Source organism: Neoarius graeffei, chromosome 4 (genome assembly GCF_027579695.1).
Source record: "Neoarius graeffei isolate fNeoGra1 chromosome 4, fNeoGra1.pri, whole genome shotgun sequence".
NCBI lineage: Eukaryota > Metazoa > Chordata > Actinopteri > Siluriformes > Ariidae > Neoarius > Neoarius graeffei.
The window spans coordinates 48,029,452-48,055,324 of record NC_083572.1 but is presented as its reverse complement, the minus strand read 5'-3'; the positions used below and the strand labels follow the sequence as shown (position 1 = coordinate 48,055,324).

Here is a 25,873-nt window from a genome sequence, read left to right as displayed (position 1 = left end):
GAGTCACCAGTTAACCTAACCTGCATGTCTTTGGACTGTGGAGAAAACCAATGTAGACTCCACACAGAAAGGCCGTCGCTGGCACGAACCCAGGACCTTCTTGCTCCGAGGCAACAGTGGTAACCACTACACCACCATGCCACCTGTCTATCCATCCATCCATCCATCCTTCCATCCATCCATCCATCCATCTACCCATTATCTGGAGCTGCTAATCCTGTTCTACAGGGTCGCAGGCAAGCTGGAGTCTATCGCAGCTGACTATAGGCGAGAGGCGGGGTACACCCTGGACAAGTCGCCAGGTCATCACAGGGCTGACACATAGACACAGACAACCATTCACACCTACGGTCAATTTAGAGCCACCAATTCACCTTTGGACTGTGGAGGAAACCAATGCAGACTCCACACAGAAAGGCCGTCGCTGGCTCGAACCCAGAACCTTCTTAACCACTACACTACACTACACTACACTCAAGCAGTTTCTGCATTTCCGACAGCATACCAGCAGCTGGCTATGAGGCGCATGCGCAGTAGGCTTTCCTCAGTGCTTTGAGGTATTTGCAGGCTGTTCATTCTGCATTAAAGTTCAGAGGCGCTCGGGGTGTGGCCGCGTTCAGACATAGGCTTAGGAGGTCTTTTTTTTTTTTCCTTAGTCAGGTTACGTGTGTGCAAACTGTTTAATGCGAGTAGACAGGACAGAGGAGAGGAGAGGAGAGTAGAGAGAGAGAGGGTGGGAGTAAGTGAGTGAGTGAGTGCGGCGGCGGCTTTGTGCGGTTTGAACTGATCAGTGCGCTCTTCGGCGTTCGAGCTCACGCGCTCCAGCGGCTTCTGTTCTGTTTGAACATCTGGACGTGTCTGGGGCGCGCGAGGCTATTCAGTTTCCCCGCGGCAACTTTGAACCAAGCGCTTTCAGTGTGCGGGGGGAGATTTCTCATGTCATTCGGTTGATGGAGCGTCGCAGGCCTTCTGCTCGTTTTTCCCCGAGTGCAACTTTTTAAATTCGTGCCATATTTGCGTTCCGTTTATCCGCCGCGTGCGCCTTCTTCACCATTTCCGTTTAGTCTCGAATAACTGCGCTCGAACCGCACGCTTCTTCCCTGCTCCGCCCCAGCGGCTCGGCGCACCGTTGGTTTCTGTTTTTGAGTTGATTTGCCTTTTAAAGGCGCAGTTGGGCAGCGAGCTGGTTGCTTGCTCGAAGCCATGGGCTGCACGGTGAGCGCCGAGGACAAGTTGGCCGCCGAGAGGTCGAAAATGATCGACAAAAACCTCCGGGAAGATGGAGAGAAGGCGGCCAGAGAGGTGAAACTGCTCCTGCTCGGTAAGTCCCGGCACGCGACGCTGGTTTTTTTTTTTGGGGGGGGAAAAAAAAAAGCTCTGTTTAACATCAACACTTCCGGTTGGGGATTCGAACCAACAACCTTTCGTTAAAACTTAATTCTTACCTCTAGCGGTTTTATGAATGTAGCCAGGCCTGTACACTTCACCTCACACTCAGTAATGAACATTTCTTCTTGTATATATATATATATGACCAATCCTTATTTATTTATTTATTTCTATTCACTGACCCCAAATCAGTGAACATCTACCTGTTTCTTTTCAAACACTCGATCTCCGAGCTCAGTTCAAACAGGATAACAAGCAAAGGGTTGACAGGGAGTCCCTTTCCTGTTTCGCTGACCGTCAGAGAACACAAGACCTGAGACAACCTGGAACTCATAAGGCCGCCTATGTAGCCCTTGTTACCAAGGCCACTGAGAAGTACCGTATACTGCATGAAAGAGCACCTCCCTTCCTCTCTTTCTCTCTCTCACTCTCTCACACACGCACTCCATGCATGTGACAGGAAACCCACAGTATTGGGGTGTGTGTGTTTGTGCATAGCAGAACCTTGACGTTCTTCTTTTGTGCACGCTGATCATATCATCCTCTTAGTCTGTTAAACAAACAAGGCAGACAAAATATATGAAAAAAAAAATATATATATATATATATATATATATATATATATATATATATATATATATGTGTTTGGGTGGCACAGTGGTGTAGTGGTTAGCACTGTCGCCACACAGCAAGAAGGTCCGGGTTCGAGCCCCGGGGCCGGCGAGGGCCTTTCTGTGTGGAGTTTGCATGTTCTCCCCGTGTCCGTGTGGGTTTCCTCCGGGTGCTCCGGTTTCCCCCACAGTCCAAAGACATGCAGGTTAGGTTAACTGGTGACTCTAAATTGACCGTAGGTGTGAATGGTTGTCTGTGTCTATGTGTCAGCCCTGTGATGACCTGGCGACTTGTCCAGGGTGTACCCCGGCTTTCACCCGTAGTCAGCTGGGATAGGCTCCAGCTTGCCTGCGACCCTGTAGAACAGGATAAAGCGGCTAGAGATGATGAGATTAGATATATATGGTTTTTTTTAAACTAGGTGTATCCTGAATAGCTTCTGGAATCTCCCGTGCACAGAGTTACTTTTATGACCTGGACACAAGGCTCTTGGGTTATTATTTTTACCCTTACCAACTTTACGGCACGGTGGTGTAGTGGTTAGCGCTGTCACCTCACAGCAAGAAGGTTCCGGGTTCGAGCCCAGCAGCCGGCGAGAGCCTTTCTGTGTGGAGTTTGCATGTTCTCCCCGTGTCTGCGTGGGTTTCCTCCGGTTTCCCCCACAATCCAAAGACATGCAGTTAGGTTAACATGGGGCGGCCTTGGGTTGAAGTGCCCTTGAGCAAGGTACCGAACCCCTGACTGCTCCCCGGGCGCTCTGGTGTGGCTGCCCACTGCTCTGAGTGTGTGTGCGCATGTGTTCACTGCTTCAGATGGGTTAAATGCAGAGGATGAATTTCACCATGCTTGAAGTGTGCATGTGACAAATAAAGGTTTCTTCTTCTTTACAAAGTCATTGCCAAACCAGCTTGCTTTTTTTTTCTTCTTTCTGCGGTGCTATTTTTCATACCTTGTCATTATATCATGATCACTGACCATTCTGTGGTCATGTGTTTTTAGCCAGACAGGACCGGAGGTGGTGAAAGCGAAGAACGCTACGCCAGGTCTATGAAATCGCACAAGTTCTCTGCATGGGTGCAGAGCATTTTGCTTTTAGCTGAAATCAGACTCTTGTTCATGCGCTTCCTTCAAGTGCATCTGCTGTCTCTTATACGATTCGCAGACTGTAAAACGGCATATTATGAGTTAAAGCGTGAAAAGCCTGGCTGTTTTATTGACGTTCATGTAGGTGTGATCGTCAGATATGGAGCATAGATTTTTATCCCTGCAACAGAACCTCAGTGAAAACTGCAGATCTGGTAAAACGTGACTAAATCGTCTGCGCTGTTCAGACTGCAGTACGACTCTATATGGATCATTGGGTGTACTGCAGTATATAAAATTATACCCTGGTGCACTCTCATTTCAGCTTTAGGTGGTTTTGTTGCCTGTGTTGGTGCGTAATTACTAGCGTAGTGTACAAAATCCCTGACCTTATTCTGACTACAGAAAGCTATGAATGGAAAAATGACAGCATCCTTCTGAGCGGCAGTCTCCTACGTTTCTATAGATCAGACAGCCGAGAAGCAAATATCGTCTTTTGTTTAGACGAGTACGGAGAGGGTGAAAGAAAATGAGAGATGGGCAAGCTGTGCAGTGGGAAAGGAGATTAATTTTGATCACATTTCCATATAATAAGAGAGATTGTCTTATCAATAGACTACCTGATTGGATTGGTTTGGCCATATCTTCAGCACTCAGCCCGTGTGCTAACTCTAATCAGATTTTACACCAGTTCATGGCATTGCGAACTTCTGCAAACTCTGTGTGTGTGTGTGTGTGTGTGTGTGTGTGTGTCGGGTGTTTTACATCCGGTGAGTTTTGTGTTCAGAAACCTCAAATGCAGACTGTATTGGGCATGAAGGATTAGAAGTCGGGTCATGAGTTTCATCAGTAAAAGGGCGGACTTGAAACAGGAGGAAAAAATGTAACGCTGTTTTTAGTCTCAGCAGCATCACAATCCTTGGTGTGCTGTAGTTTAATCAAAACGCTCTTTTATTCACATGCAGTGTTCTCCACGGGCGCTTTTAAAGTGGCGCACCGCCACGTTATAATTCTGGCCCGCCGCCCTTCCCTTGGCCAAAAAAAAAAAAGTAACTTCATCATCTCATTATCTCTAGCCGCTTTATCCTGTCCTACAGGGTCGCAGGCAAGCTGGAGCCTATCCCAGCTGACTACGGGCGAAAGGCGGGGTACACCCTGGACAAGTCGCCAGGTCATCACAGGGCTGACACATAGACACAGACAACCATTCACACTCACATTCACACCTACAGTCAATTTAGAGTCACCAGTTAACCTAACCTGCATGTCTTTGGGGGAAACCGGAGCACCCGGAGGAAACCCACGCGGACACGGGGAGAATATGCAAACTCCGCACAGAAAGGCCCTCGCCGGCCCCGGGGCTCGAACCCGGACCTTCTTGCTGTGAGGCGACAGTGTTAACCACTACACCACCGTGCCGCCCTCGTAACTTCATCAGTATACACTAAATAAATCGTCAAGTATTCGCTTTATTATAATTTTGTAACTATTTAACACGCAGGAGACCATTAAATGAATGTTTACAGGGCTACCTGAAGTGGCCACGCGATTGCAATAGAAAACCATCCGGCCGGCTGCTTACGGATTGTTACACAGAGCTCTGCAGATTGAGGTCTATCCCTGCGTTACACTACACCGCACCACATTACACTATACTGACACATAGTAATGCTGGAAGCTAGCCAGCAGCTAAATAACTTTGCGGGTGTTTGTAGCATTATTGTGCAACGGTTACGCTTATCTATCGTCTTTTCTGACCATACACAGTTACAGTAATCATATAACAGCACGCACGCACATTAAGTTCAGGTCTTTTATTTTACGTATCTGCGATTGTGTAGGCGAGAGTTGCATTTTCCTGTTGCTTCCCTGTGGTTGTTTACTGCAGGACTTCCGGGTTCCTGGGTCAAAGGACCCGAACTACGGAGGCCGGGGTGGCTTTGTAGGGCCAGTCTCGGGCACGCGCACCAGCTTGTGCATGGATTGGAGTGGTTTCACCCAATTAACATTATGTGTCTTGGAAAAAATGTATGCATTTATTGTAATTGGGTATTTTGTTTATGCCTGGAAGTTCATTTATTTTTCACACACAGAAAAAAATATAATTCAGCAGGGGCGTAGCTACAGGGGGGTCCTGGGGTGCCCGTGACACCCCCCCCCCCCCCCCCCCCTTGTCGGACCATACATTTTTTTCAATAGCCTCATAAGAATATTAGAAAAGCGCCCACTAATTTTTCTAACTTTAAAAAAAAAAAACCTCGATTGTCACCTCAGCCTCATTAGGGTTTCTATAACCTTGACTTCCTGTGGTTTGGGTGCGAAAACCCGGTTTGTCAGAGTGTGTGAGGGAGAGGCGGATGTGAAGAGAGGTAAACAATTTATTATATATTTTTTCCCATCAAAGTTGCATTTTGTGGCTTCGAAGCTAAGTTTTAGTGCCGTTTCTAGAACACAACATCAAGAAAACGTGGAAGAAACAGCAATAATGGAACAGCCGGTTTCTAAGCTGCCTAAAACTAGCAATGGTAATTATTTTTTGTTACGTAATGCATTCAGGGGGGCGGCACGGTGGTGTAGTGGTTAGCGCTGTCGCCTCACAGCAAGAAGGTCCGGGTTCGAGCCCCGTGGCCGGCGAGGGCCTTTCTGTGCGGAGTTTGCATGTTCTCCCCGTGTCCGCGTGGGTTTCCTCCGGGTGCTCCGGTTTCCCCCACAGTCCAAAGACATGCAGGTTAGGTTAACTGGTGACTCTAAATTGACCGTAGGTGTGAATGTGAGTGTGAATGGTTGTCTGTGTCTATGTGTCAGCCCTGTGATGACTTGGCGACTTGTCCAGGGTGTACCCCGCCTTTCGCCCGTAGTCAGCTGGGATAGGCTCCAGCTTGCCTGCGACCCTGTAGAAGGATAAAGCGGCTAGAGATAATGAGATGAGATGTACTCAGGCTGCCAGTCAGTGTGTGACCCCACCTTTGAAAAATCCTAGCTACGCCCCTGTTCAGGGATGCGCAACAGGTGCATCAGTCTCAACTGAAATGTCCAAAGAGTCTCACATTGACAATAAAGATGATGTGTACAGTAAGAATGTGTTAATTTTTTGTAAAATGATTTTAACAATGATTTAGCATTTCCTATCCATTTATTGGCCAGTTTCCCTGTCAAAAAAGGCCAAAGTCCGTCAGCTTCAGGGGGACTTCGTCCCCCTGGCCCCCCACCGGGGCTCCGCCCCGGGACCCCCACCACCACCTTTTATTTTTGAAAAGTGGAGAACCCTGACATGTGCGATTATTCACGCTGCTTGCAAATCGTAGATCATGCAAATGTCACCAACTCGCTGGGTGGTGTGGCGTAAACAAGGTTTGTGTAACTAAAGAGTAAAAAAGTGGTGCAATCGTGTAAGGTTGCTACATCAAATCTGAAAGATGACATAACCGTTTGTCTGTTTCCAGTAGTCCGAGAGCATTACCGCCTTGGTGGCGAGGGTGGCTAATGGACAGTTACAGGTGTGTCTCGAGGAGTTTGGGTTCTCCTGCAAGTGCATTCAGTGGCTTTAGAGTATTGCACAAGAAAATTGTCAGGATATAGTTAAAGTAATAGTTGAACAAAAACTGATTGTGTTTTGCGTTGTTTGGCAGCTGGCGGGAACCGTCATTAATCACCATTTTGAGAACGGATAGTAACCTTTACGGTACCAGTCAAAAGTTTGGACACCCCTACTCATTCATAGGGCTTTCTGTATTTTGACGATTTTCTGCATTGTCGAACAATACTGAAGACGTCAAAACTGTGAAATAACATCTGGAACATGTATAGAACTGTCAAAAAAAATCAAAGTCCTTCCCACACCATGTGGCGCCAATCTCCGTAGCCCTCGGCCTCTCACCTAGCTAGGGTTACAGTGGTGGGCTAGTCCTCTGGTAACCAGACGAGTTTGACTTCCCACTCGCAGCGTGCATTGCCATATGGTACCATTTTTATGATGGTCTTTGGTATGACCCGACCGTGAGTAGAACTCACAATCTCCCAATCGGGAGGCGGACGCGCTAACCACTAGGCCAACTCGCAGTTGTATAGAGCTGTGCAGTAAACAAAAGTGTTAAACAAAATACAGTATGTTTCGTATTTTAGATTCTCCAAAGTAGCCGGCGTTTACCTTGACGCTTTGCACACTATTGGCATTATCTTAACCAGCTTCATGAGGTAGTCACCTGGAACGCTTTTCAATTAACAGGTGCATCGTCAGAAGTTAATTAGTGCAATTTCTTGCCGCCTTAAAGTGCATATCACGGGTAAATTCAGGAGCAAGATCAATGTAATTCTCCTATTTTATATTAAACTTTGGTCAAATATATGTAACATTCTGCATTCTCTGCAATTTTTTTACCTTGCGCAATACCAGAAAAATTCAGTTGAAATCAAGCCATTTGAGGCGAATTGGTCCGCCTCTGAAAAAACTTGGTATTTGGATTTCCTGGCAAACATTGATTTTCGTGACGTCACGTGTGGGACGCCTCCTTCTGAATCCTACGTCAGCGCTGGTTTGTTTATGAGGAAACGAACTGGTGGTTTTCTGCAAATTTCTTCAGTGTTATCATGTAATTATTAAAATGGTTAACAGATGTATCATAGGGTGGCACGGTGGTGTAGTGGTTAGCGCTGTCGCCCCACAGCAAGAAGGTCCGGGTTTGAGCCCCGTGGCCGGCGAGGGCCTTTCTGTGTGGAGTTTGCATGTTCTCCCCGTGTCCGCGTGGGTTTCCTCCGGGTGCTCCGGTTTCCCCCACAGTCCAAAGACATGCAGGTTAGGTTAACTGGTGACTCTAAATTGACCGTAGGTGTGAATGGGAGTGTGAATGGTTGTCTGTGTCTATGTGTCAGCCCTGTGATGACCTGGCGACTTGTCCAGGGTGTACCCCGCCTTTCGCCCATATACCCCTTTTCCACCAAATCAGTTCCAGGGCTGGTTCAGGGCCGGTGCTGGTTCACAACTCGTTCAACTTGCGAGCCAGCTGAGAACCAGTTTGCTTTTCCATAGCTCGCGGTGCTAAGGGAAGCCACGTCAGTTACGTCGGTACGTTTGCATAAACCTTGGCGCGAATATCGAAGCAAAAACAACGCGGAAGAAGCAGCAGCAGCAGCAACAACAACAACAATAATAATAACAGATGACTTCGCGTTTGTACAGCTGCGGCTTCTCGTCGCTTAAAAATGGCGATCTTTCGCGGTCTTGTTATTGTTGTTGGTCTTAACAACTCCGCCGCGCGCCCCCCCCGCTGACGTAAGCGGTTCTTTCCTCTGGCCCAGCAGAGAGTTGGTGCTAGCCTGGAACCGGTTTTTCTGGCCCCAGAGCCAGTTCTTTGTCAGTGGAAACAGAAAACCCGGTGCCAAACTAAGCACTGGCCCTGGAACTGCTTTGGTGGAAATGGGGCATCAGTCAGCTGGGATAGGCTCCAGCTTGCCTGTGACCATGTAGAACAGGATAAAGCGGCTAGAGATGATGAGATGAGATGTATCGTAGGAGGGTGTAGCAACACCAATCTTGATGGGATTAGTACTCATCGTTTTCCAAAAGACCGGACAATGAGAGAGAAATGGGAGCGCTTGGTCTACACAGGCTGTGCACTGAAACCGCGCAAAGCTCGCGCAGCCTGCTGGCGCTTCTGCAGGTGACGTCACGAATCTGGCTCCAGACTCCCTTGGGATTTTTCCAGACGTGTTTTGTTATTTTATTTTTTTCTGCTGTAGACAGACGGCCTTGTGCAAAATTACCCTTCTGGATGAGTGTGTAAAGGGACATACTTTCATATAAAAAAACCCCATGAAATTGGTCCAGAATATGCAGTTTAATGCTTTTGAGATCAAATAGTAAATCGCCCTATTCCACAACTAGAGTAATTCATATTACGTCAAGAAGCACTCAACTAAGTAAAGAGAAACGACATCCATCATTACTTTAAGACATGAAGTGACTTTTAATGAATAAAAATAAAGAAAAAACACTGACTTAGAAGGTGTGTCCAGACCCTTTAACTGTTACTGTATTTGTAAGGGTTAATTGTCATTTGTTTTCAGTTCTGTTTGCGTTCCTGCCTTGCCACCCCACAGTCTCAGGATTGGAAACGGAACAAATGAATGAACGCATCTGTAGGGTTCTGTCAGGTAGATTCGAGGTGTTTTTACTTGTATAATAACGTGCTCCAAGAAGATCCTGAAAAAATCGCCTCATTAAATCTTCCTTTGTGCTTGGCTTATACTTTGATGAAATCATTCCAATATGTTGAAAACCGATCTCGAAGTTGATTCAGCCTGTGCCTTTGCTCGGGTTTCTTTTAAAGGCCGGCTCTGAATTGCGCAATGGATTGCAGCAGTGAGTTTCTTTTATGAGACTACATTAGGATCTTCTTCACACACACGATTTCAATGTTTCCTTGTTTGTTTTAAAATGATTATTTTTTTGTGCAAGACAGGCGTACATACTAGACAACGTGCTAAATATTTGAATATCTTTCGAGTTAATGACTGAATATTCAGGTAACTGCTGTGAGAAGGGGTGTGGCGTAATTGAGCATCGTTTAAAAAGAATGTGGTAGTTGGTACAGAGATTTGCATGTTGTATCTAATAAACCAGTGAATGATGAGCAGCAGGGTGCAAAACGAAGCGTGCAACAAAGCGGGAGTTGTTTTTATTGACTATTATTGGACATTTATTTATTTATTTTGCTGTAAGCATGCCTGCTCCCACTCGCATGAGAGTAAAAACCTCCCTCTCTCGAGACTTATTTATTTAGTCCTGATGTACGCCATGATAGTGCTGCTTTCTACATCAAAATACTGTCATTCATGGCTTTTCTGTTGCGTGTTTTCCCACTGACTTCATGTGGATGAATAGCTGAAGAAAAGCCCAAATAGTGATTTCAGTAGCCTTAAATGGTTGAGTGTTCAAATCTCCTTGTAGACGTGCTGTGCACTCAAATAGCCTACATCCAGTATGTTAAAAGCACCGTATAGTGCCATAAGAAACTTAGATAATGGATTACGCCTGATAGGTTTACAGCAGGGGTCGGCAACCTTTTTGCCATGTAGTGCCAATTAGAAATTTTCTTGTTAGTTAGTGTGCCAGGGCGGCACGGTGGTGTAGTGGTTAGTGCTGTCGCCTCACAGCAAGAGGATCCGGGTTTGAGCCCCGTGGCTGGCGAGGGCCTTTCTGTGTGGAGTTTGCATGTTCTGTCCGTGTGGGTTTCCTCCAAAGACATGCAGGTTAGGTTAACTGGTGACTCTAAGGCCCTGTCCACACGGCAACGGATTCAGGTGAATCTGATAAAATTGGTTATCGTTTCGGCCTGACGTCCACACGGCACCGGCGTTTTGGGTGCCCCAAAACAAAATCTTTTGAGAACGGGTTCCAGAGTGAAAAAATCTGGCAACGGAGCCGTTGCGAAGTCGTCTGGATGAGTAGAACGGATTTGTTTAAGATGACGTCACAACCACATGTGCTTCACGCCGGGTAGAAGTGTAACGAACTCGGTGCGAGTTGTCAACAAATCCTATAACTTGGTTCATGAAATGCGCTTACAAAATATTCTCACTGTGAATATTTATTGTGTAATGGTGCAAAGTGCCTGTGATGACCTGGCGACTTGTCCAGGGTGTACCCCGCCTCTCGCCCGTAGTCAGCTGGGATAGGCTCCAGCTTGCCTGCGACCTTGTAGAAGGATAAAGCGGCTAGAGATAATGAGATGAGTTAGTGTGCCATTCAAATAGATGTTGTTAACTATGTGTAATTAGACACCACACATTTTAGACGGATATGGATATTTAATGCATTGAGCAAATGTAAAACACCATTGTACTTGTTTTATGCCATTAACCTCACACACAAGGTTTAAGAACACCCCCCCCCCCCCCCCCCCACACACACACACACACATTGGATAACAACATTGCAAGCAGCTTATACAAATTCACAAAATAACATCCAAAATCTTTCAGTAGGTAACAGGCCCAAGTTATTCACAATAAAGACGTAGCAGCCTAATGGAAATGGAACTGATGAATAATAAAACTACAGAAAAAAATTAAATAATGGCGTGTCAGAGAACATTGACAAGTAGCCTACATAAAGTGGCTTAACAGTAAACTGCAAATTTGAAGTAGCCTTGTTACAAAATAAATGTTTTGCCTATCAGTCAGTGTGATCCCTGGCCCTGCTTCCCCTTACTTAGCTCCGAGATGTGGGGATGGTGATTGGTCACTTTGAGTTGGACGCATGCTTCCGAATGGCCCATTGTCAGACGACTTCGGGAGGGGCAAAGTGCATTCTTCATATGCGAAAATATCTGTTCACACAGATATGTTGATCCGAACACTGACAATAACGCCAGTGCGATATTGCGACGACAGTTGAACTTTTCGGGTAAAGATGCCCAGTAGGATTCATTGGCTTTAAACAGCAGAGCTCCTCTCTCACAGTCACATCACAATATCTTGCCATCACTGCCAAACGTGCCACGTCATTCACATCTACGCTTTCGTCAAGTGCAATGCTAAATACCGCTGCATCTTTTATGCCAGTTGTTTGCTGCACCCTTACGTTTTCTGCCATTTCACCAATTCGTCGCTCAACAGTTCTGGCTGATACGGGCATGTCTTTAATTCTTGATTTTATTGTCTCTTTATTTGGCAGCCCCTCAAAAAGTCTATCCGAGCCGGAGAGAAAGGCCTCCTTAATGTATTCACCATCTGTGAACGGCTTTCCATGTTTAGCTATGCAGTGAGAAATTATATAGACCCCTTTCACTGATGTCACCCGAAACCGGAAGTAAACAGACCCTGCGCCATTTTGGAAGACCAACAAACTCGTGATAAGGGGATAATAACGGCAGCGGTATGTGAACCCACGAGAATAAAGTGGAGTGGCAAACGACTTAAACAAACAAATCTGAGCTGTTTTATTTATGATTTATTGGCCCAACAGTAGACTTGAAAGAAACCTGTGTGAGACTTGGCAAAAAACTGTGGATATAATGGATAAGTCTGTGCACGATCTGCGGACACTTTAAGGTAAGCAAACGCAAGAAATTCAGATTTAAAACATGCTAAATTGGCCCCAAGTTGATAACTGTATGAGGAGCAAGCCTCCCAGACTTCTACAATTTAATAATAATAATAATAATTTAGGATGGTTTGGGGCTTGCTCGCTGCTGCCAGGTTGGTTGTTGAGTAGCCTGACTGTTTTTTTCCTTGCGTGTGGTATCATTGTTGACGCGAGGTTGTTTTTTGAACATGCCAATGCGGACACGATTTCCCCTGATGAGTTATGACTTCAGACGCGATGCGTGTGTGGAGGTCGCGTGATATGTGCGTAAGATAGGCTTCTCATGTGTTTGGAGAGCCGCGCTCCGAGACAAGCGCAAGCACACACACCCCCAAGGGAAAAAAAGGGACCCCCCCCCCCGAAAATATTGGCATAGTTTGAACACTGAGTGTAGGCACTGGGTGTAAACAACAAATAGTTTACAATGTCTGGGTAGCAAACAGATGGCAGAATTGGTGTCAGGTCCTCCTTATGTTTCCATTCTCCCTTGCCCCGAGTCTTATCATATGGGTCAAACCCATCAATCACAGCCAGTTTCTCCACATACCGTACCCTTTCTGCAGCTGGTAATGTACTCACATAACCAGAATTATCATCCATCGTGTCACTTTACTCTCGCTCGTACTTTGTTTTATATTGTGAGTGCATGTACTTGGTCTTCCAATATGGCGCCTAACAAAATCTCGCGGCGCGGTGACGTCATGTGAAAGGGGTCTATAGCTAGCTTCAGTGGCATTGTTTTTAGCCGAGGTAAAGACTTTTAAAGTGTGGGCTTGCTTCCCATATCTGCACACTGCGCGTGAGATTGATTGATTCGTCCCTATCTGCCTGATCTTTGAAAGTCTTTTCGTGCTTTGCCTCGAAATGACGTTTAACACTGGATGTTCGACACACAACACTTTCAAAACACAACGTGCACACAGCACGGTCCCTCTGAGAAACGAACCCATATTCTTTGGTCCACGAGGAGAGGAAAGCCCGAACTGTCGGCTTCTTTGCCATCTTAGCGCAACTGCTGCATCAAGTGGGCCCATCTCGTGAGAATATGGGGAGGGGGAAGTGTTGCCAGATTGGGCGGTTTTAAGTGCATTTTGGCGGGTTTTGAACATATTTTGGGCTGGAAAACGTCAGCAGTATCTGGCAACACTGGGGGGGGGGGCGCTATATTGTTGCATAGTCATGCTAAAAGAGCAGGCTCGCCATGCAACAGCCAATGACAGTTCAAGATGACGTTTGAACATTTTTAATGTGTTGAATAATTAGGTTTGTGTATCATCGTCAGTGTGCCACTGGAAATTCCTCGGCGTGCCAGTTGTGGCATGCGTGCCTAGGGTTGCCGACCCCTGGTTTACAGTCTTAAAGGGGAACTGTAGGCAATTTTTATTTTAATTTTTTTAATCAAAATTCTGTTTATCTCATTTTCTAAAATGTAGGAATGCATTTCTGACCGCTATTTTCTCACTGCTATGGCAAGTTGAGTGTTTGAAATATGCGACGAAATATATCAGTCCATATATCAAAGCAATGGCCGTAAACGAGATTCATTGAGACCTGCGCGAGACTTCGTAGGACGGAAGTAAAACATACAGCGGAAATCAAAGTGACCACCGTCGTCAAAAGATGCGCACGCCCTCCTTCGAATGCTGACGTAATCAAGCCGGAAGTTTTCCTCCCGTGTCGGAAATCGCTCCCTACTCACTATATAGTAGGGACGCCATTTTGTAGTGCTGTCCGAAACCTTAGTGAGGATTATGGGGGAAATGCGCTCAGCATAATATCACAAAAATACACGCACGTATTTATTATTTTGGAAACCCACCCGCTGCCTGATCCGGCACGTTTTAGTTGTGCGACAGTAATGACGTAAGTACCAGCGCGACGGACTCGTCCTTATCCTGTCGTCTTTCCAGCTCTTCTCTACTCCACGTTGGTTCGAAGTCGTATGGAATAATCTCCATCACTGACGAAGCTGGCAAATCTCGAAATGAATCTAAATTGGAATGATATGGCGATCTGGCCGCTGTGTAAACAGTTTTCAAAATGGCGGCACTGACACTTCACGTTTGAAGTCTCGCACAAGTCTCGTGAAGATCATACGGATAAGCAACGCCTGCCGTGGACCAAACGAACTACGTTCAACATGGCTAAAAACCGAAAAGGCCGATAAGTGTAATGTAATACGCCAATACGAGTCACGATATAAGGTTAATAAAACCGAAAAATGTAATTGAATAAAACGTTAATTAAGAATTAAAGCAAGTTTAAAAATGACTTCCCCTTTAAGTTTGCCTGAAGGTTGATTTTATCAAAATATATTTTTCCAAAGATCCCTATCATTTTGAAGAACCGTGATACAAACGTAAGTTGAGTTAGGGGAAATGGTACAAAGGAACATGCCATGTATTTATTAAAGCCCTCCTGTTCTTGACTCTGGTTTGTTAAAGCCAAACAAAACCCAACAACTAAACTCCTTTATACTGACAGACAATATCCATCTAAGACATGCTTGAGTGTTCACTTGTTCATATTTGTACCTACTATATGCTGTGTACAGATTTTATTTCAAAAGAAAAACGGTGTCCCTGGGCGCTGGCATCTTATTCCCTCCGAGGTTCAGATATCACACTCCGAGTACAAATCGTGACATTACCTACGTGCTACGTGACTCACCAAGGGGGGTGGATCTCGTGGACACATCGCTTCTAAATTGTCGGAAAGAACCCAAGTGTCAAGCGTTTGGGTGTAAAATAAGCCAGCTCATTGCTTATTTTATGTGTCGTGAATTATTATTATTATTTTATTATTATTTTTTTAATTCCCTGAGAAAAGCGATCTTTTTTAGGCAGCAAGATTCACATTGCTGTGGCAACGGGATTGTTTACTCGTATCTGTGTCAGTACTGCATATGCGCTATCTAGCCGAGCAGGCCCGCCGACAGGGGGGGACAAACGGGTATGTTGTCCCAGGCCCAGGAATGGGGGGGGGGCCTAGAACTGGGCTCTCATGAAGTTGTGATTAAATTATTTTATTTCATTTCAAAATGTGTTGATTTGGGGGAGAAATGTGCTATATTTGCATTCAATAAATGATTTCTAGATCTTTTGCCTTTATTGTCTTTGAAAAAGGCGTCAAGAACCCCCTACCACCCCTAATGCAAAAATGGTTTGGTCTGACTCTTTGATTAAAGGGGAAAAAACGACATCGTTCGATCATAGCACTTCGACAATCAGCGTGCGTGCCATTTGCCAACATGCACAAGTCAGGAGCACAGAAAAGAAAAGAAAAGAGAAAAAGAGAGGAAGAAACCAAGAGACTCAGAGGCTCATTGCATAAATATTTTAAAAAAGATTCAGATGATGCAGCAGGTACTAGCAAAGGCAGTGGGGCAGCTGAGCCAGGTGAGACACAGCCAACTTTTTCCAGCCCCGTACAGTAACCCCAACCAAGGCACGCGCGGCACGCAATTCATGTTACAAACGAGGGGAGAGCAAGTCACACTGAACACCATATCAAATGCACAGGGCATTGAATCATTTCATAACCACAACGGCTTAATAACATTGTGTTTCATATATCTGATTGAAGCTAAGAATATTCACATTAGCCCGCAATCATATCCCGCCATTTCTCGAGCGGTGTGTTCTTCTCTGCTTTTCACACTGGACAGTACGCACACACAGTATACTATGTTCGCCCCCAGCCCTGCCCGAAATCCCCCGTCCATCGCTGCTCCTTCAAGAGCACCCCAATCGCGTGATTATAGTAGACTATCCACGAGTTTAGGAAGGCATTGCGGGGGCTGTCGCATGCAGGCTTGGGGCGTAACGGAATACATTTAATGGCGTTCGGTTAAAGGATACAAAATAACAGTAACCGCTTATTCCGTTACAGTACAGGGGGGAAAGATTCAGTGAAATTGGGGATTACTTCACAGGATCACAATGTGTGTGAGGTTGCTGGTTTTGGGCTTTTTTTTTGTTAAAATGTTAAAACTGTAAAAATGTTGAAATGCTAAAATGAAATGGTTGTTGACCGGTTGAATGGTTTTTGAATACCTGTCATTTAAGGGTTGGAGTGAGTAGAGACTGGGATAAGAGAGGTGGGTGGGTGTGTGTGTGGGTTGGCCCGGGGGGGCCCATTCAGAGCATTTTGTCCCCAGGCCCAGCCAAAGCTGTCAGCGGCCCTGTAGCCGAGTGGGATTTAAACTTCTTCGTAAAAGTGAAGTCTGTTGATTCGCGGATTTTATTGTTGAGATTTTTGGAATTGGAAGCCTTTGTCACATTACAGCACAGTGAAGTTCTTTTTCTGCATTTAACCCATCTGAAACGGCGAACACACACAGCGTGTGCACAGTGGCACCTGGGGATTTTTTTTTTTAAAGAATTAGCTTTTATTTGATAGCTCTGTGTAACGAAGGGACATGGTGTTCTCTTGTGCCAGATATGCGGTTTCAGCGCACATGGTTGCGTCCAGGCACGCCTATTTTCAGCAATATTGTAACTTTTTTTTTTTTGAAATGGATAAATTGTTGTTAAAGTATTATTTTTAATTTAAATGGGAGGAGGGCACATCGGGGCACTTGCGGTGATCGGCAAACAGTGTTTGTTTGGGTTTTGTTTGACTTTAAGAAAACAACTTCTTTTTTTTTCATTTTCAGTACGAGGGTACTGAGTGTTTGCAACCAAACCCGTCAGTTCTTGACCTTCGTCCTGCCTCATGTCGCTGCGGTGCTGTTTTTAAACCAGCCCAAAAGCTATTGTTAAGGTGGCTTCTAAAAACGCAGAGAAGGACAAGCTACTGAAGGAGGAAGATGAGTTACTGATGAGAGAGCAGTCCAATATTTTGTCCTAATGAACATCCTTTGGAGAAGTAGGTCACTGAGCTAATGCGTGCATGTCCCTGAGAAAGACGCGTAAGCTTTGTTCTTAGCCGTCTACAGAAACATGCCCACACGTTACGAGCAAGTGTTGTTTCTCAAAACAGTGAGTGTGTCAAGGTCGTGACCCGAAACTGTAAGAATCACAGTGCAGTTTGTTTGGGGGAGGCCTGTTCCATTTCACGCCAAACTTACTGCTTTAAAGATAATTAACCCCTTGGCTGCCACCCATAATTAATTGTAATGGGCCGGGCATATAGGACAAAAATAGGTCAAAATTGGGATATTTTGATAATCTTCGTCTAACTTGTTCAGAATTGTATATTTTTTTAAATATTTGTATCAAAAAATCACCCCTTAACGAAGAGACAGGAGGTAAAGTTGGAGGTGGCGGAGTTGAGGATGTTAAGGTTTGCAATGGGAGGTTGGACAGGATAAGGAACGAGCACATCAGAGGGACAGCACATGTGGAGAGCTTGGGAATTAAGCTAAGAGAGATGAGACTGAGATGGTATGGGCACATCCTGAGAAGAGATGCAGAGCATGTTGGAAGGAGAATGTTGAGGATGGAGCTGCCAGGCAAACGAAAACGAGGAAGGCCAAAGAGGAGATACATGGATGTGGTGAGAGAGGACATGAAAGTGGCAGGTGTGGTAGAGAAGGATGTGGAAGACAGGGAGCAATGGAGACGAAAGATCCGCTGTGGTGACCCCTAATCGGGAGCAGCCAAAAAAGAAGTAGTAGTAGTATAGAAAAGTCACAAAAAACACTCTTGTAGAGTAAAAATAACTAGTAATCAAAAACGTCCAAGACAGTGGGTCTTGTCAATAAGAACCTGTCCATAAACGTGAATTACTGGTACTTAAAAACCCAACATATATCAAGGGTCCATGCATTCCAAGTAACCAGGTACTGTTTTTTACGATGGTCTTTGGTATGACCGGACTGTGAATAGAACTCGCGATCTCCCGATCAAGAGGCGGCCACACTAACCACTAGGTCAACTTGCGGCGCGTGCCACGTAAGGTACATAAAAGGAGGTGTTTATGACGAGTAGGATACATCATAAGGCACGGTGGTAAAAGATTTCATGATGTACGTGACTCATCCAAGCCTTGGACTCCAAGGGCACTGAAGGGGTTAAAGTCACCATTAAAGCGTGCCAGTATGATATATCGGTATCATGATGGATCATGTCACAGTATGCTAATGTGTGGTATCACGGTACTAAAATCTCATCTCATTATCTCTAGCCGCTTTATCCTGTTCTACAGGGTCGCAGGCAAGCTGGAGCCTATCCCAGCTGACTACGGGCGAAAGGCGGGGTACACCCTGGACAAGTCGCCAGGTCATCACAGGGCTGACACATAGACACAGACAACCATTCACACTCACATTCACACCTACGGTCAATTTAGAGTCACCAGTTAACCTAACCTGCATGTCTTTGGACTGTGGGGGAAACCGGAGCACCCGGAGGAAACCCACGCAGACACGGGGAGAACATGCAAACTCCACACAGAAAGGCCCTCGCCGGCCACGGGGCTCGAACCCGGACCTTCTTGCTGTGAGGCGACAGCGCTAACCACCGTGCCGCCCTGTCAGTTTGTAGCAAACCTAAATATTGTGGTGTATTGTTGGAAAGTCTTTGATAACGATGTATGATGTGATATTTTTGTCACACTGGCCACCCTTAGTCACAAGTTAGATTGTTTACAAATAAAAAGGGAGGAATTGCAGTTGGGACAAACTGATTTTATGTTTTCTATATAGTGGGGTGGGTGTTTTTTTTTTTTTTTTTGGCCAAGGGCACTAATTAGCGTACTCCTTTCAGCTCTAATGGAGTCTTTTCTATAGAGTCTGCACGCTCCCAGCAAACCATCAGCGGTCTTGAGGCAGCTAGAATTCTAAAGCGTGTGTAAGCACTCTTGGAGTAGTTGTTTGAGCAATGTCTTTAGTATTTTCGGCTCGAGTTGCTCATAGACATTTGGAAACCATTACAGCTTTCATGCACTCGGAGAAAGCGTACACGCTGCAGTGCCAAGAGCGGAGTCCTGACCCACACTCTTGAGCTTTTATGTTTTTTCCTCTTCAGTGCTTCAGTGGACGCTGCAGAGGATCTCCTGTAAGAACGACCTCAAGACGTGGTTTCCGTGCTCAGTTACATTACCGACTTGCACTTTTGACCGCTGCGCAACATCCACTCAGCTATTCAAAAAGCGAAAGGGAGTGGTCTGTAAACACGCCGCTCCTCTTGCATATGTCGCACTGTAATTGCACATGTTCACATGCAAACTTCCTTTTTATCAACTGGCTCGCAGACCTGAGTTGTTGGGGTTTTTTGTTCGTAAGGAAGTCTCTTTTTGTGAGTTCAGGGCTTTATTTCCAGCTGGAGTGATGAGCTCAGGGATTCAGTGCCATCTGATCTACACAGTATTGTAGTAACTGGAGGATCAGGTGGTGGTAATGGCTACAACAGCACGCACACGTTTATCGACGATGATTTTACAAGCATTGGCAACAAAATAAATACAAGCGTAGATACTAGCTGAAACCAGTTAATTTATTATTTACAGATAAACTGTTTGGTTTTGTTTGGTCTCAAAAGAATGTGAAATGAACTTGCATCTGAAAACAAACATGGATAGTAAAGTGAGTCTTTTAACAGTGTATTTCTAATTTTCATCTTTTTTTTTTTATTTAAAACAACTTAAGAGGGGGGCGGCACGGTGGTGTAGTGGTTAGCACTGTCGCCTCACAGCAAGAAGGTCCTGGGTTCGAGCCCCGGGGCCAGCGAGGGCCTTTCTGTGTGGAGTTTGCATGTTCTCCCCGTGTCCGCGTGGGTTTCTTCCGGGTGCTCCGGTTTCCCCCACAGTCCAAAGACATGCAGGTTAGGTTAACTGGTGACTCTAAATTGACCGTAGGTGTGAATGTGAGTGTGAATGGTTGTCTGTGTCTATGTGTCAGCCCTGTGATGACCTGGCGACTTGTCCAGGGTGTACCCCGCCTTTCGCCCGTAGTCAGCTGGGATAGGCTCCAGCTTGCCTGCGACCCTGTAGAAGGATAAAGCGGCTAGAGATAATGAGAGATGAGACAACTTAAGAGACCTTATAGCCATTTTAAGCAGAGGGGAACCGTCGAGAAGGCCCAAACATAAAAAAAAAAAAATTACCCAAGGTCAACAGCTCAGCATTATAGCCATGCATGACTGTTGCGTCCAAGATAAAATGTGAAGGTCAAGGTAGGTGGCGATCAAACATTTGTTTACTCCATCAAAACAGCAAACGAATTGGCAGTGAGGAAGAAGACTGATTTTAAAAATGGCACCCGATCCTATAACTTCTGAAGGTGTAACCGTCGGAAAGACTCAAGGTTGATGATGCCGTTCCTCTCGGCTTCACTTGCACACGTTCACGTGTCAGAAACAGTAGGTGGAAGATGCAACGTACAGAGATGCGCGTTTTGCACTAACTCGAAGGATGAAGGTTTCATTTATACGTTGACCTGAAATGAAGTTGATGAGCCGAGACGTGTTTATGATGCGCTTCAATTAATGTTAAGTTGTGTAGACTTTATTTTCGTGTAACTAAAGGTTTATAAAAGTCTCAAGGTAACGGGAAGCCCACACGCTTTGGACAACAGCAAACCGTGTTCACAAGAAGTGAACAGTAATTATGCAGTCAGTTTGGGAACACGTGGGCTTTTGGTGGAGCTAATATCCAATCATGTTAAATGAAAACGGATCATGTTTACTTGACAAATGGGAGTTGTGGTAGGCTGATCTGTGACTGGCTTGGTGTGTGTGTGTGTGTGTGGTTTCAGAAAACATGGGTATGTGTGTGTTACATCAGTCTTGGCACCAAGGAAATCTGTTTGTATTGTGCAGGTCCAAAGGTGCTTCTGTCAGTTCAGGCTTTTGTGCCTGATGTAACCACTGTGCAATAATTTGCTTGTATGTGGATTAATTTTATTTCTTTTTTTTAAACATCTGTTTTCTTAGTTCCGAATGTTAATAGCGTTGCACATGCATCCACAAACCTGTCTGAAAGTTATGAAACCAGTCTCCTTAAACTGTCTGCACTAGATAGAGAAAGAGGGGAAATGAAATTGGCTTGTGAAATGTCTGAGAATGCGTGCTGTTTGTAATGCTTTACTTTTTTTATTTAAAAAAAAAAGTGTAAAGAGGACAGACCTGTATTTCCACTGAGGATTACGGGGCTCTGTTTGTCCTCTAGTGTTCTATTGAGCTGCGCAGAGTTTGGCTTTCTCCCGTATAATTAATTCATAGGAGTGCCCTGTATAAAGTGCCAGGCTAAATTAGTCCTCCAATGTTATCAGTCCTGCCATTTCCTTGATATCGGGTTAGTCAGTTTGTCATGCTTTCTGCTCTACTGTAAAGGACAGATGATGGCAATAGCTTTAGGAAATTATTTTAAGCAACAGTTTCAAGTTGCTTTTGACACGTCATGCACTGGGTTCTGAAATTGCCATGATTGTGTCATTGTGGTGTATCGGAAATGCAATAATGGGTTTTTAAAAAAAAAAACGAACCATGTCTTCATGGAGCTCGCTTTGTGCGCGGAAGCATTGTCATGCTGGACAATATTTGGGCCTCTTGGGTCCAATGTTTGACGCAGAGAGGTGCAGATCCAACTTGATTAGTATCACAACCAGAACCTGTAAGTAGCCAAGCTGTGTGATTGTGTGTGACAGGGGTGATAGCGTTCCGGCTATCACCCCTGCTGCTTGCCCATTCGGCAAGTAAGACTGGGAGATTTTTTTTTCAAGGACTGGAGAGATATATAAATAAAAATCATATATATATAAAATATGATTTTTATTTATATATCTCTCCAGTCCTTGAAAAAAAAATCTCCCAGTCTTAAGGCCAATTTATGCTGACAACCCAGTCCTCGCAGACGGTGTCGCAGACAGTGTCTGCGTAGCCCCCCCACCTTCGCAGACGCTCTGCGCGCACCTCCCAAAAATTGTGACCACTGCAGAAGCCTCGCAGACAAGAGGGCTCTGATTGGTCCACTCTATCCGCTGTACACGCACTTTCGCTTCCCTACTTTCCCGGTTTGTTTTGTTTTCACGACCGGCATTTTTAAAAACACGAGCGAAGATGGAGCAGCATGAAGAGCGGTTGATTGAGGAAGTGAAGAAGTACGGACATCTATACGACTCCAGTTCTAGTCATTATAAAAAAGTTCTAGTCATTATAAGTAACCGGAGGATAAACACTCCACTAACCACACCCACCAACTACTCCTAGCGACTTCTCGCCCCCTTGCGTTGTGCCGGTGAATAACATCGCGCACGCCTATTCCCCCGCTCAACAATAAATTACAACTGTCTGCGAAAAGCTATCTGCGAAAGCCTTGTCGCACAAGCATGCAGAGGCCTTTACTTGCCGAATGGGCAAGCAGCACCCAAAACATACTTGCCCGAAAAACAATTCCACTTGCCCAGAGCTTTATTTTATTTTGGAGAGAACAGAATGCATTTTTTTTAATAGGTGAAGCAGTATAATTATAATAAATCCACAAAACCAAAACGCCAATATATGCAGACACATTCAGAAAGAAAAGTTCTAGCAGCAGAGGAATGAATAATTGAGGGTATATTAAGCTGTAGAGTTTTGAAAGAGTATTATAATAATAATAATAATAATAATGGCTGCATGGTGGTGTAGTGGTTAGCGCTGTCGCCTCACAGCAAGAAGGTCCGGGTTCGAGCCCCGTGGCCGGCGAGGGCCTTTCTGTGCGGAGTTTGCATGTTCTCCCCGTGTCCGCGTGGGTTTCCTCCGGGTGCTCCGGTTTCCCCCACAGTCCAAAGACATGCAGGTTAGGTTAACTGGTGACTCTAAATTGACCGTAGGTGTGAATGTGAGTGTGAATGGTTGTCTGTGTCTATGTGTCAGCCCTGTGATGACCTGGCGACTTGTCCAGGGTGTACCCCGCCTTTCGCCCGTAGTCAGCTGGGATAGGCTCCAGCTTGCCTGCGACCCTGTAGAACAGGATAAAGCGGCTAGAAATGATACGAGATGAGATGAATAATAATAATAATGCTGGAGTTTCTGTTATCAAAGGAACACAGTCCTGTGCAAAATGTCACCGTGGAACCCGAGTGTACTGTAGAAATGAACCTCCGGTTCAAGAGAGTTCTATACAAACAGACTGAACTTTACAACAGCTTCACGCACGTGAAATGGAAATAAATTGACTCAGGCAGGAAAAACAGTTTTAGATAAAATGATTATTGTCCGTTACACACTGATCAACCTGTGTGACTCAGCTGTGCCTTTTGAATCGAGAATAAATGAAAAGGGAACTGAACATTAGCCGTTTATTGAAATCATTCTTAGAAGGGTGATTTATAGTTATTGTATGACTACAGCTACAACGGGAATGTGCTGATTCTGTTAGCGTTTGTAATTATTGTACCATCCACTATTAGATAAAATTAAAATAAAATCTTATATTGTTTGAAAGTCTAGAGCAAGATATTTAATTTTACAAATAATAACACTCCAGATATTGTTTTAACAATAATAAGTATCACTGTATAAATGATAGTATAGATAGCTGTGTAACTAAATGCCCTTGGGGTTGCTGAGACATAGACGAGTGGGAATAGGATCTAGCCCACAGTTCAAGTCAAAGCCCTTTGAGAGTAAATGCTTTGCCTTTCACAAGATTCTGTTCCGAAAAGCTGATGCTGGGGGGGAGAAGTCTTTACACCAAGAAGGTTTTCTTGATTTTTTTTTTTTTTTAAACTGTTCTTCCATGTCGGAACTTTTCGGGGAAAAGAATGTATATTCCAACGTGTAGCTAATGCTAACGCTAGGCCACAAATCTGCACCGTCACTCCAGTCATTTCGAGGAATTTTGTACGGATCATAACCGCTAATAAACTCCAATTTCCGTGTATATCTATCCTGCGCTTCTTTCTGACTAAGACTGTCCAAGTAATCCGGTAGTAAAGCTTTTTTAGCTGTAGTTTTCTTCGGACAACAGCAACAGACACCGGACAGCTCCGCTTGGCTTCAGTATGTGAACAGCCAATCAGCAGGTCCCGTATGTGTTTACGATTTTTATGTGACGATTTACAACCAATGGGAGACACCCTTTGTCCGCTGTCCACCAATCACAGGCTCCTGTGCCACAATGGCGGTATGTTGATAAATATTTAGAAAATAAAAATGATTACGAAATATATGAAACCATCAAAACAATTTAAAAATCGTGTATGTATGTGTGTGTATATATATATATATATATATATATGGCGGCACGGTGGTGTAGTGGTTAGCGCTGTCGCCTCACAGCAAGAAGGTCCTGGGTTCGAGCCCCGGGGCCGGCGAGGGCCTTTCTGTGTGGAGTTTGCATGTTCTCCCCGTGTCCGCGTGGGTTTCCTCCGGGTGCTCCGGTTTCCCCCACAGTCCAAAGACATGCAGGTTAGGTTAACTGGTGACTCTAAATTGACCGTAGGTGTGAATGTGAGTGTGAATGGTTGTCTGTGTCTATGTGTCAGCCCTGTGATGACCTGGCGACTTGTCCAGGGTGTACCCCGCCTTTCGCCCGTAGTCAGCTGGGATAGGCTCCAGCTTGCCTGCGACCCTGTAGAAGGATAAAGCGGCTAGAGATAATGAGATGAGATGAGATATATATATATATGAATTACACACACACTGGTTAGAGGTAAGGATTATTATTCAGTGATTATGAACTCCAATTGTGATATAAACGTTCCAAGTTTGACACCTGCCCGCTTCAACCGCGCTGCTGGCACACGATGTCCTTGACCCTCGTCGCCCTGAGCCAGTTGGTATAATTACGTCATTATGTGGACCTCTCTGAGCCGAGCTTTTCCAGTACAACCGAACACACGCATACTTCGATGAATTATAACCAAAAACACAGACATTTGAATGATTTCCTCAAAGTATTTTTGTACTTTTATATATTGTCGTGCTGATGAATAAAATTTTTTAATGCATTTCCCGTGAAACGAGACGAGCTACTTTAGACTGGTTCCCTGCTCTCTTAGCGCCTGTGTTGCTATCGTGCGCTCTGATAGCCTCATAGTAGAGTAGCCAATCAGCTCATATACTGTGAGTAGAGAAAAACAATGGTGGTGCGTGTTGCTGAACCAACCGAGGACAAAATAAATATTCTACTCGAAAACAAAACCCCAAAAAAGCAACAAAATATGGAATGAAAATATTGATGGTAAGAACGTATCCTTTATCAATAATTACTATAGCATTTTTCACAAATTCCTAAAGTCATTTTGCTGGTTTTACATTCTTTATCTTAATTCAACAAAATAAAAAAAAAAATTAAGACTCGTTCAAAAGCTCGAAGTTTAAAAATTACATAATTGAAATGTCCCAGGAAAAAACAACACTAAAGTCAATTTGTGCAGCCATCGATAGGTTTTTAAAAAGTTCGCCTAAGCGGAAATTATTCTGCCGGATGTTTTGTATAAACCTTTTAATTATCAAATTTTGCAAAAAATAACCGCTCTGTTTCTCAAAATCCAGTGAGTGTGGATGTACAATGTCTTGCAAAAGTATTCATCTCCCTTGGTGTTTGTCCTGTTTTGTTGCGTTACAAGCTGGAATTAAAATGGATTTTTGGGGGGTTAGCACAATTTGATTTATACAACATGCCTACAACTTTTAAAGGTGCAAATTGCTTTACTGTGACACAAACAGTAATTAAGATGGGGGGGGGACAGAAATCTGAAGTGTGCGTAGGTGTTCACTTCCCCAAAAGTCAATACTTTGTAGAGCCATCTTTTGCTGCAATTCCAGCTGCAAG

The 25,873-nt window shown here is 44.8% G+C and overlaps 1 protein-coding gene across 1 annotated transcript in view; it reads left to right on the top strand.

Annotated features, from left to right (window-relative positions):
- The first annotated feature begins 549 nt into the window (after positions 1-549).
- The window catches only part of gnai2b (guanine nucleotide binding protein (G protein), alpha inhibiting activity polypeptide 2b), a 132,982-nt gene continuing 107,658 nt past the window's right edge, over positions 550-25,873 (top strand). Inside the window, exon 1 of the mRNA XM_060919292.1 lies at positions 550-1,321. Within this exon, the coding sequence (XP_060775275.1) occupies positions 1,204-1,321 (118 nt within the window). The 5' untranslated portion in view covers positions 550-1,203. The remainder of the gene's footprint in view (positions 1,322-25,873) is intronic.